This window comes from Ambystoma mexicanum, chromosome 7q, assembly GCF_040938575.1.
Source record: "Ambystoma mexicanum isolate Mex_15411 chromosome 7q, UKY_AmexF1_1, whole genome shotgun sequence".
NCBI lineage: Eukaryota > Metazoa > Chordata > Amphibia > Caudata > Ambystomatidae > Ambystoma > Ambystoma mexicanum.
This window is the reverse complement of record NC_090941.1, coordinates 1,042,321,085-1,042,334,043: the sequence shown is the minus strand read 5'-3', so window position 1 is coordinate 1,042,334,043 and position 12,959 is coordinate 1,042,321,085. Positions and strand designations below refer to the sequence as shown.

At 41.1% G+C, this 12,959-nt stretch overlaps 1 protein-coding gene across 1 annotated transcript; it reads left to right on the top strand.

Moving 5' to 3' along the window:
- Positions 1-5,174: 5,174 nt before the first annotated feature.
- LOC138527948 (olfactory receptor 52B2-like) lies at positions 5,175-12,375 on the top strand. The gene is made up of 3 exons (XM_069639343.1): positions 5,175-5,268; positions 6,011-6,834; positions 12,358-12,375. Exons 1-3 carry the CDS (start codon positions 5,175-5,177, stop codon positions 12,373-12,375), a joined length of 936 nt encoding a protein of 311 aa, XP_069495444.1.
- The last annotated feature ends 584 nt before the right edge of the window (positions 12,376-12,959 follow it).

The following is a 12,959-nucleotide window of genomic DNA, read 5'->3' as shown; positions in this document are numbered from 1 at the left end:
TTCATGCTCCTGAGTAACGATCCAACCTGACGCTACCTCACGTTTGTTATTCATTATCTGCCTGCCCTATGATTTATCAGTACGCGTGCAACTAACGTTATGTATTGTGTATGCTGCTGCCAACCCCCATTGTTATGAATGAAGAATTTTTAGACACTAGAAGTAGGTTATCATTTTAATGCTACTATCTTTGGTATCTGTCCCCTCATATGATATGCGGTACAGCCCAGTGCATAGAGAATCGCTCAGAACTACAAGGCCATCTCCCCCGCCAAGGCCCGCCAGGGCCCACAGATGTTTGAGAAGTACAGCCTCGCCTCCCCACATTCCTGCTGGACCCATTTCAAGTATTTACCTCCCCCATGTCAGAGGCTGCCATGGCTGGGTCAAGTGAATTATGTGTTACCTGGTCCTAGATCTCACTGCTTTCGAGGGGCCAAATATGTGCCCTTGCTGACCTAATAGTACTCTAGTTCACCCCAAGTTAATGGACCCTAGAGTTAGTTATCCACCCCTGTGCTAACATATCGTAAAACAATCTCTCACCACATCTGACAGAATAGAATGACAAGACCGCTTATCTTGTGCCCCCTGACAAGACACCTGGACTTACGAAGTCAGGTCATTATGTTAAGAGTAATTGCACGCTGATGTATCGGTGAAGTTTCACAGGTATGCTGTCTCTCCTGTCTCTTGTTTCACTATTAGATTAACAACTTGTAGAATTTGCAGGACAACTGGAGTCGCATAATATGATGAGTGTGTGTGCGTGTGGCCACAAGGGCAAAGTGTCAGTCCAGCTACCAATCATCGACAGACTGCATCCGGCCTGGCAGCTCCACCCCCGACGAGCCCAGCTGACCCGTCCACCCCACGTTGGCACCACGCAGATGTTCACCAATCCCGGAACAGCTCTTCGATATTTCACCTATAGTTAGTCGACGCCACCCAATCCCTGAGACTATGTGCCCCCTATAGTTTACAGGATTTATGACGTAGTTTTGCAATAAATATGACTGTCTTTGCTATTGTTAAACAGAGCGCTCTCGGAGCTTGCAGAGTCCTTTGCATGCCCTATACTGATTTATAAACAATACTTTTACCTCAATCGCACTTGGTCCTGGTCTCATTCCCTTCTGGGGTGTGTCCTTCATTGCCTCTCATTGAGGGGGGTTACTGCCTAAGGGGGGACACTTACTTTCATTATTAACAGCAATTTTTGCAAATGTCATTGAAAGAAAAGCTATTCCAGGATCGTGGCAAAACTCAATAGTAGTCCCGATCTAAAAAAAAAAGGAGACAGAGAGTGCTCATCTAATTATAGACCCATAGCCTTATTTGATGCACCAGGAAAGATCTTCACGCATCTGATAATAAGAGACTTTAACAAATGGACCTCGTAACAACAACAAAGAGATACTTTCCAAACTGAATTTATAGTGGGGATGGGCACCTCTGTAAACCTAATGGCCTTGAGTACAATGAAGGCACATTGTGACCAGACGCAACACAAGTTGTACATGGCATTTATAGACTTCAGGTCGGCATTTGACTCTTTTTAGAGAAATTGATTAATGACTAAATTGCGGAAAGCCGAATGCCAGAATTCCCTAAATTCTCTAATTGACCTGCTGCATACAAAAACTACCATACAGGTTTGATTAACATCAGATGGGAAATTGTCAGCACCCATACCGATGCACAGAGGAGTCAAACAAGGCTGTGTTATGGCCTCAGCCTTATTCAGTGTCTTTATCGCTGATGTAAAGCAAGCATTTGCCAATATTAGAACTGACTCCCCCAAGTTAGGAGCCCAAGTCATCGCATGGTTACTCTACGCAGATGGAATGGTCCTATTATCAAGAACACCAATTGACCTGCAAAATCTCCTAAATGCATTAGGGAAGTAAGTAGCCGAAAACGATTTAATTATCAGTCTGGAAAAAACAAAATATTACAATGTGACAAACGCTGAAAAGATCAACGCTGAAAGATCATAGAACATCCAAATGGCAATTAAATGAAACAGACACCCAAATATGAGTATCGTTATCTAGGGATCAAAATTAAGAATCACACAATGGATCTTCCGTATGTACAAGAGATTAGAGGTTAAGTCATTACAGCCACTTCACAAGCTTGAATTATTCATGCACAATATGTAAAATGTTCCTGCATTCCACTAATAACATTCTACTCACAAAAAGTGGTGCTGACAATACTCTATGGTTCAGAAACTAAACAGTGGAAAAGAGAGTACTCTTGGACAAAATTAGAAGCAACCTTCTGGAGGCGAGTATTATCACTTCCAAATGGACTACTCATGTCATGAGCTAGGTCTACAATCTCTATTCGGCACTTACACATGGAGGATGTATTCCTTCTACAGGAAGTGTTTGATAGCTACCTGGTCAAACACGTTATTAAGTATTCTTGCTAAGCACATAAACAGCTCAGAGCACTCATTTGTCAAAGAATGGCAAACAGAAATCAATAAGGTTATGGATATAGGTGGGATAACAGAAGACCTACTAATAACAAACCCAATGCGAGCATCAAGGAAATTAATACAGCAAGATTGGATTAACACTCAAAAAACTTGGCTAAAATATGTAGACTTTCAAGAAAACCTGTTCCAACATAAAAGAAACCAGACCCCAGAAAAGCATTTGAAAGTATAGAAATGCCTTCATGCGTTTTAGATCTAATCTCTGGTTAACAAATGATCTACTAGGCAAATGGAAAAAGATACCAAAGGAAGCAAATATCTGTCGATTTTGTCAATTACCAACAGAACCAGAGACGGTGAAACACTTAATAATAGAATGTAATTCTTTGGTTAACAAAATAACTCATTACTTGAAGGAATACTTTGAGCAGCTAAGAGATTTGACCAGAGAAAAATTATGGGAGGAAATATACTCCACGAAGAGAATGATGGTAAGGATTGCAATAATCAAATACTTGATGTCAGTCGACTTACAAAATGTATAGGCATGAAAGTGTACCTATACGGCAGTAGAAGTAAACACCTCTGAAAACATTAAGAAGGGGAAACATCTGAAATGAGATAAAATGAAAAGCGAAAATTGAAATAAAATAGTACAAACAAAGAAAATGTGCAGTAATTGAAGTGATGTTATATCATGGGTTTTTAGCATTTGCTATTTAGAGCTTTTCATCTTTATTAAGTGTAGCTCATTTGTTATCGTTATTTTTCGTGCATGCTTATATAAAGTAAATTAATTGAAGATAACAAATGTTTTTCTTTTAGACTATGATTGATCAGGTGATTTGTATTTGTTTCTTTTTTTAATATGAAATGTTTTACATTGAAATGTTTAAGATGGAAAGGTTTTAAGTTGAAAGCTCGATGTGTAATTGTGTACTTTATCAACCAAACCAATAAGCATGTTTCTATTTAAAGTTCAATTTTCATCACTCTACTCTATGTGTCAGTGCTTTACACCTGACATTCCAAATCCATCCCCGTGCAGATGACCCAATAGGGCAATTAGTGGAAGTGAAATCATCACCACGTGGCAAAAATATTAGATACAATAGCATCCTTTCCCAAGACACCAGACATCTTGGCACCATAGACCATTCCCAGGCCTTGCAGCTTCCTCACCATGAAACATATCTTTGTAACTACCACACACATGTTACTTTTTCTATGACTCAGCTAGGCCAAGGCAGAAACTGTTTGTTTGCAGGATGTTCATCTTGAAAGGAAAGAGAGATGCTAATAGAAAAAACATGTAGCAGAGTTGCTAGCTTTGAGAAGCAATTTCATATTATTTCTTCAACCAAGCCACTCTGCCATGAACTCGGCAGTCCAAGGACTAGGACTTCACTAGAGGGCAGTAGATCCAAAGCCTGATTCAGCATTTTGGCAGTGCCTCAACCCGAGGCCTTGTTGCACCAGAACATGTAGTTTGCAACTAGTGCTATAGACATAAATATTATTCTGTATGCTCAAATTCCATGGGCAAAGTTTCATGAGATAGAATAACAGAACCTTCATCTCTGAAACAATAGATCATATGATTTTCACTGCCTTGCTATCCAGCCGCATACTTGCCAACTTTAAAAGTTATCTTGGATGAAGCCAAAACGAGGCCTAATCAGAAATGGCAACAGTTTCAGCATGAAAATGGATGAAATCCTCACATTGTTAGTATTCTTGTAGCTTGTATTTCCCTTCACATTTGGGGGGTTGCATTTGCATATTAACATTGACAGTGTTTGTCCATTTATTGCAAGGAATAAAATACCACCTACTGTATGTAAAAAGGATATTTGCAAGTCACCTCAGAGTTCCATGACCTTATTAAGGGACTTGGCCTTTGGTGTCTGTATCTGTTTTGTTTGTGTGCTCCTGCCTTACCTAAGACTTCCACCAACTGCTGGTATTGAGGAGAAAATATCTGTCTCAAGAAGATGCCAGGCTGCCACACCAGTTGTAAGACAGGGTGTTCAGCAAGGCCGCTTCTGAGCCAAGAACACAGAGGGGAAAACCTTGGGGGAAAAAAAACTCTGTGATGTAAGGATGGATTCCAACAAACGTCTTGCGAGCAGAAGAGCAGGAGAAGAGGCTCCAAATGTGAGGTAACAGGCACGAGCAAATATCAGGATGCAGTATGCGGAATGCAGTAGGCAGGATGCACAAAGCATGATGCAGTATAAAAAGTACATAATGAGAACAGGAAAGAAGAATGGCAAGGAGTCAAGGAAGGCAAAAGCAAAAAACAAGGGCTCTGGCAATTTACGAGAACAACATCGGAAGAAAACATATCCAGCACATCATTCTGCAAGGCGTGCAGAGGAAGCCAGCGTGTAACGACTAAATCGTTACTACTGCTTTCCAAAGATGCCGTAGCAGGATCAGATGGAATGCCGGAATCATCCTGCAGGCGCTAATGACATCAGCCTCATTCCACTATTTCGCCATGGAACTCCACAGTGAAATGGAATATACAGCATATAGTATGTTATGCCATATGTAAAGCAGATATCTAAATTGTAAGCCATTGTAGACATGTACACATATGACTATTAAGAAGGTAATGATGAAATTGATGTTGGTATTTTGCTTTGTTAATGCTTTTGTTATGTTCTATCACATTTAGAAAGAAAGAAGCCTTTACTAAGGAAGCCTATGCCATCCAAAGATGATTATGGCCACTGACAACTCCAGCATCATCCACCCCACAGTCTTCATCCTGTTGGGAATTCCTGGTCTGGAAGCTCATTACATCTGGATTGGTTTCCCCGGTGTGCAGTCATAATGTCGACATCAATAATGTCGACAGTCAAAATGTCGACAAATTAATGTCGAAAAACAATAATGTCGACAAACAAAAATGTCGACATTATTCGATATTTTTTCGACATTAATTTAGTGTATGCATAAATAAATATATATATGATGTGTTGAGTATGAGGGGTGGTTGGGGGGGTGTGGGGGGGTGGCAAGGGGGTGTTGGGTGAGGGGGGGTTGGGGGGGGGACCCCCCCATAGTAAATACAATTTTTTATTTATTTAATTATTGAATAAATAAATAAATAAACAAATAAATAATTGGTATGTGTTGAGTATGAGGGGTGAAAGGGTGGTTGGGGGGGTGTGGGGGGGCGGCAGGGGGGTGTTGGGTGAGGGGGGGTTGGGGGGGGACCCCCCCCATAGTAAATGATCATTTTTAGGTTATTTATTTATTGAATAAATAAATAAATAAATAAATAAATAATTGGTATGTGTTGAGTATGAGGGGTGAAAGGGTGGTTGGGGGGTGTGGGGGGGGGAGGTGGCAGGGGGGTGTTGGGTGAGGTGTTGATAGTTTTAAGGGTTTATAGTCATAATGTCAAAAAAAAAAATGTCGACATTTTTTTTTCGAAAAAATGACTTTTTCCATTATAAGTATAGGATGTCGACATTATTGTCTGTCGACATTTTTTTTTTGACATTTTTGTCTGTCGACATTTTTTTTTCGACATTATGACTATAAACCGTTTCCCCTTCTGCTTCATGTACATTATTGCTGTAATGGGAAATTGCACGCTTCTGTTTTTTATCAAGATTGAGCCAACACTCCACCAGCCGATGTACTTCTTCCTCTGTATGTTGTCCCTTGTTGATCTGACATTATCCACTACCACGATGCCGAAAATGCTGGCCATCCTTTGGTTTAATTATGGAGAAATACATTTTGAGGCCTGCATCACCCAGATGTTCTTCATCCACACAACTGCTGCCCTGGAATCCACAATCCTCCTGGTGATGTCCTTTGACCGCTATGTTGCCATTTGCCATCCCTTGAGGTATACAGCAATTCTAACCAATCCTGTTATCTGTAAAATAGGATTGGTAGCTTTAATCAGATGTCTCATTTCAACAACCCCTTTGAACTATCTACTCTTACGGTTGTCCTTCTGCAAATCTAACATTATTGCTCACTCCTACTGCGAACACATGGCTGTAGCAAAGCTGGCCTGCGCCGATATCACCCTGAATAATCTCTATGGCATGGTGGTGGCTTTGTTGGTTGTCCTGTTTGATGTCATTTTAATTTTGCTATCTTACCTTCTAATACTCCGAGCTGTCTTCCGTTTGTCGTCGAGGGATGCACGCGTCAAGGCATTTAGCACATGTGGTTCCCACATCTGTGCTATTCTTGTGTTTTATGTCCCAGGCATCCTTTCCACTGTACTATACAGGTTTGGCAAGAACATTCCTTCCAACATTCACATTTTGTTGGTGAACCTCTATCTTATGGCACCGCCCATGGTGAACCCCATAGTTTATGGTGTTAAAACGAAACAGATTCGTGAAAGGGTGAGGAAGCAGCTCCAGAGACAGTATTAGGGAACCGAATCAAGCCAGGCTAATTCAACCTGCTTCAATTTCCTCCTGTCATACCCCAACAAACTTTTCTGACAATACAGTGCTGTCTCTAATACAGTCTTGCTGATGACATGTGTCTTATGTCATGGCTCTCTCACATTGACTGTTCAGTGGAGAGCAGTATTTGACATCCTGACTCTTTAAATTACTGAAGGTCTAGCGCAATGAGTAAAGACAATCGGCACGCCTTGCACCATTATTGACATGAAGGACTTGACTTCCCCTTATTCAACATCAAGAAATGGATGACTGAAAACTGTTCATTTGAAGAAAAGGAAATCAGGTGCTTCCAGATACCAAATGAAAGCTTTCACCTCTCTAACAGCAGCCATCAACAATCCTAACCAGCAAATGCCCATAATGAACCAACATGAAAGCCAAAGAGTAAAAAACAGACTCGATAGTAATCAGTAAATAGAATTGCTGAATGACACTCACATGCCAATCAAAGAAATGGCTTGCCCAACTATAAATAATTCAAAAGATTGCAGTCATGGTCATTCTGAAACCAAGAGGGCAGCCATTCTTCACCTAGTCCTAATGTGCCCGAACGGAGTCCCATTCTGGCTCTGGATATGTTTTAAACTTCCTGCCATCACACACAAACCCACTGATGGAGTTAGTAATGACATAGAGGCAAGATACAAACTGCCACAGCTGCTCCAATGTCAATCTCTAGCCCCACATATGTTCACATACCTGGCTTCTCTTACTCCTTGACTACCACCTAATGCAACCCTCCAATCCTCTGCTGCCTCGAATGTACATTGACTGCATAGCTCTGTAGATAAATGGAGATTTCTGTAAGTGTATGGTGCTTCACTTAGCTGCTTATCAGTGCATCCGTATTCTATGTTCCACGGGCCTTCTCTTTCAACTGGTCCTCATACCATTACAACTTTACCCCAACCATTGCAAAGCACCCCTTGATGTGAATTCACTATTCTATTGTGCTAGCCGTGTAAAGAGTTTCTGGTAGAATCACACCCAGCGACAAGACACCTACCAAAAGAAAAGCGACTGCCTCCCCTCTCCTGCGGGTAACCATGCAGGCCCGGCAGTGCTCCTCACCCCAGAAGAGGTTAAGGGAGTTAGTAGTGGCTAGAACTGAGCTCTGGAGATCCTCTGCTGGTTGCTGTCCTATTTGGAGGGGCACAGCACTGGTGAACAGGTCATCTAATTCTCCTTAGCCCTTGGATCCAGGTAACAAGGTACCCCAATCACTGTCTCCCTTTCTGCCGCTTAAGCACAGAAGCTGCATTTTAATCTGCACTTCATTTCCAAAACTGCATAATTATTATGAATCGTCATCCTGATGGCAGTTTAATCTATAAACATAAGCCATCCCAGAATTGGGGAATGGTGGCTGGTAATTCACATAATTATTAAAGTCACATCTGATTAGTATCAGACTTTTGGCAACCCTGTAAATCCAGGCATGGACAGATTGTTTGTATTCACACTGGACTGGCTCTCTCTGATGCACCAAGCAGAGCAAGAGCCAGTTGTGGTTGTCTTTCAATTTAGCCTTTCTGATGTCAGGTAACACCTCTCTGCAGCAGGACAGCCACTCAGGAGCTTTCCTGGGCAAATAGGAATCAATATGGAAATAAAATAAAAGGAAATAGTGAATTGAAAAAACAATTAGCATCCCCACATCAACAACTACGGGGACTACACACTGCAATACAATATTACCTTCGCATTCCTTAGATCAAATATTGCATTTCTAACATTAATTAATAATTTCTTGTGGCCTCACCAATCATGTTCCCTTTCCACACCCGAGCATGTTCTGGTGTAGAAAGAGACCAGGATTGGTGAGGTCTCAAGAAATGATCACTGGCTGAAATATTTTGAGTTGTATGTAGGGTTTAATTAATATTCAATTAAATAATATGAATGGTTTCTTTCACAGATGAAGTTGGTTTGGACCAATCAAAACTATTGTTAATTTTGGATTGGATGTCTATACTATATTGTAAATGCTAAATTTGAGCTAAGGAATACCAATGTAATAATGAGGTTTGTAACGTAGAATTAATAGCATTGTGCAATGCCTGTATTTATTGTTGTGAGGTTTATAATAATTGTTTCAATATCACATTTTTCCTTTTTTTCTTTACATTTTGAATATGATTGTTTCATTACACATGAATGAAGATTATATAAAGATACATTAATGGCCATTAGTATATGGCAAGATCTGGCAAAAATTACTTATAGCTCTGAAGAAGCAGTAGAGCAGCCAATTGATTCTGCATATGTGTCAAAACATGTGTCAGCCAGTGTTAAGTAGCCTTTGTTTACACGTCAATACTAAAATCGTTTAACTTGAGAAATTGGGCCATTGTTAAATGTTGTGTTATTTTTATTATAAGTCAATATCATAATTTTGTACCAATCGAAATCGTTGAATCTAGATGTAATGATTTGATGTTTCACTGTTTTGTAATTCCTAGGTATATGACATTATTAAATGGTTATTCAGTAAAAGATACTTTTTTCATACAGATGAGATGTGAGAAATTGTTATTATAATTACTAAAATCACAGTTTATTGACACACACGTGTAAGATACCAGAACAAATGACTGTATAATTAGGAGGGTTGATGTTGTGTGAGAGCAGGCATTAGCTTTGTTCAGTAAACATGTCAGGGAGACAAAAAAGATAGGACAACTTGAAAAAAAAACAAGCTACTGCAATTGCCTCTTTTCTGATTGCAGCCTACTTGTGTTCTCTCTTGGTCAAGTGCCTACTAGGATATGTGCAAGGCTACTCAACCCTGTCTGAGTTCAACTGTGCTAGCACTGGACCAATTCCAATTCAAAGGCATCTTTCTGATTAATGAAGCCCTGCTCATAATCTGAGAACATTAGAACTGGGGTCTTGCACAGATCATCATTCATGCTCTGGAAGAATGTCTGACAGTTAAACGTCCAAGTGACCTTCTTGGTGGTGACATCATTAAGACAAGGCTCTGTGATAAAAGGTGTGTTGTATCCTTGAAACACTCGCGCCTTGAAACACTTGTGTATAGGCGCGTTATAAATGTCATATCATATAATAACATATCATATCCCCGGAGGCAAATTAAGTCTCTCACTTGATTCTAGGTAATGGGAATATCCCCATCATTGCCTGAACTTTTGCTTGGACAGGCTGTTTCTTTCCTTCACCCACTTGGTGTCTGAAGTAAGTCACATTACCCTGCACTATCTGTCACATGACTGCCTTCATAATCAAGTCAGCCTCTGCAAGGTTTGTAGAACATGTTTCAGATGGGATACATCACCTTCCCAGGTGTGACTGATCAGTGCATCGTCATCTAAATAGGCAATGCTGAATGTCTCTAGTCCTGACAGTACCTCTGAAGGATGGCAGGAGTATGTTTTACCCAAAGGACATAACAGTGAACTGATAGTGCCCTTTTGGCGTGGAAAATACTGACCTCACCTTAACTTGATTAGGTAGGACAACATGCCAGTGACCTACACAGTATTGCAATCGGTTTCAGATTGTCTTCAATATCATCAAACAGGTCTCGAAGGGGGACCATTACACTTTTTTACTTAAATGTCCCCATCCATTACGACAACATGATCATCAGTGTGTAGATATGCACGTTGGGAGTGTCTGAAGTGCTAAAACCCACAAACAGTGCAGTTGATTGGATTTGTGAGGGCCGTTATAAATGTTAATGATAACTACTTCAAGTTATTGTTTAACCTTATTTTCACCACTTTCAGAACATTTAAGGGAGGATATATTGGGACAATGGTACAGTCAATCTGGGTATTAGTAACTTTTGCCAGCCCACCAAAATGTATAACGTGTGTCAGTGTTATGGAGAATTCTCATTCTATGACTAATTTCCCTCACCTAGTGAGTCCCCCAGCAGATTTGCTGGATTTCTGGAGTTTATTTTTCAACTTGGTAAAGAGTGTGATCCTTTTTCCCACTCTTACATGTGTATTGCCATGTGCATTTTTACTGTTTGTGTAATAGTGGGCTCCGGAGGACACCACTCCATGAACCCCACTTTTCATGTGTGTTACACAGACCCTTTTGTGCAGTAACACAGGGTTGTCTTTGAGACTTCCCCCTGACTCCATTTTCTGAGGCGGACTACTGTTCCCCAGAAAATAGGTAAAGTTGCCATTTACTTTACATAGTCATTTAAAACTACAGACCCAGTACACCCCATATTACATGGAGTACTGGAAAGGGTTAACTCCTATCCCTTTTTGTCTGTGCCTCTCTGAGCTTTGTTTTGATCTTTTAACATTCAGACTTGGCTGGTGGCAGTGGTATCTACCCTAACTTTTCTACCGCGATTATATTATATAAACGTGGTACTGTTCCAGGCTATCATAGTAGCCTCAAACATAAACCCGCTGGACCAAATGCTCTTTCTTTTGGCTCCGGTTGGGTTTATTCGCCATTTCTTTTTGTTAAAGTCCTTCTTGTGTTTGACTTTGTGCAGCAAACCAAGTTTGCCTCCTTTGTTCACCGTCTTTTGGCGTTCTTCTTCCAAGAAGCCCTCCTCTTGGCGCCTGGGTGTCTAGGTGGGCTGTATGTGAGGGAGGGGTGTAGTCACCCCCTGCACAGGTTATCCTTGGAAACCCAAGTCGCACTTTGGCATGATTGGCTAAGGTGGTTGTCCCGGCTGGACAACCCCCCTGCTGTGTGATTGGCAGCCAGGCTGTGTGAATGGGGGATTTTCGCATAAAAGGCAGGACTCTTGGGCTGGAAGTCAGAGTCGCCACTGATACTGCAAGGAAGACGATTGCTGCAACTACCGAGTCCCAGTGAAGCCCTGCTGCAGTCCTGAGCTATCTACCCTTCAACGACAAGAGAAGATCCAGTCTGGAGTCTTCTTCGCTTGAGCCTAGTGGGATCAACCAGCTCATCTTCCACAGGCAGAGGATCCTCTTTGTGGTTGAAATCACTGCACACTGCTCTAGTGGTCTGGATAGCCACCTGTAGAGCCTCTCCTGTTTTACCTGCTGCTGGCCTCATCCCTGGGTAGTGCAGATCACTCCAGACTTCCTCCTTCTTGTCCCCGAGACTGAAGCTCCAGGAACCGTGAGTCTGCAGGAAACTACCAGGAACAACTGCCGTAGCACCAGCTTCTTCAAGGAATAAGGTACTGTATCCAGCTTTGAGGAACTAGGGTGAACCCTTTTCTCCTCATCCAAGGCTTGCCCTTGTCTTCCTTCCCTCTTATAACTTTTGCTTCCTTTGTTGACAATATCCAAGTACTCCTGGCAATCTTCAATCGTGAACTATCTGACTGTGTGATCCTCGACAACAGGAACCCGGTTCCACTTGACACTGGCGCAGGCCTACTGACTTTTATCTTCTTACAGAAAGTGTTCTCTGATTCTGTCTGCCTGGACAAAAGTATTGCCTATGATTTCTCTCCCCAACTCTCTTTTGTTAACTCAGGTGCTAAGTGTGTTTTAACTCTGGTACATTTCTTTCCGCGGATATGCTTATCTTTAGTAAGACCGAAATGTCATTACTGTCAAAAAGTGATCGCATATGGATTCCTGGTAACGCCTTTTGTTTCATAACACCGATCTGTCAAATCATAAGATACTTACCTTGAGTTGTTCTGCACAAAGAGAATTGGTTGCGTGTAGTGTATTTTACGTGTGGTTTTAATTTAATAGAAGTGAAGTGTTTTGCAAACAGATGGTCTAGAAATAAATGTGCTTTTACTTTTCAACCAAAAACCTTGAGTCAGTGTTTGCTTGAGTCACAGTAATTGTGGTAATTTGTGTAATTTCTACTACTGCTCATTTGCTCTTGAGATATGTCTGCCTGCTCTGCTACTGCTACCACTTTAGCAGTGTAGTACAGGCTTGTACCAAAGATGAACTTGTATTACCACTTGTAGTCTTAATTTTGTATAGAGGTCCTTAAGGGCACTGCACAGGATTCTGCCTAACACTCAGTTATGGTGCTTTGATTATGTTTGACGCATACCCATCAAGGAGCAGAAAATCCTTCAACCAAGTCTTGTTTAGGAGTATTATATCAAACTG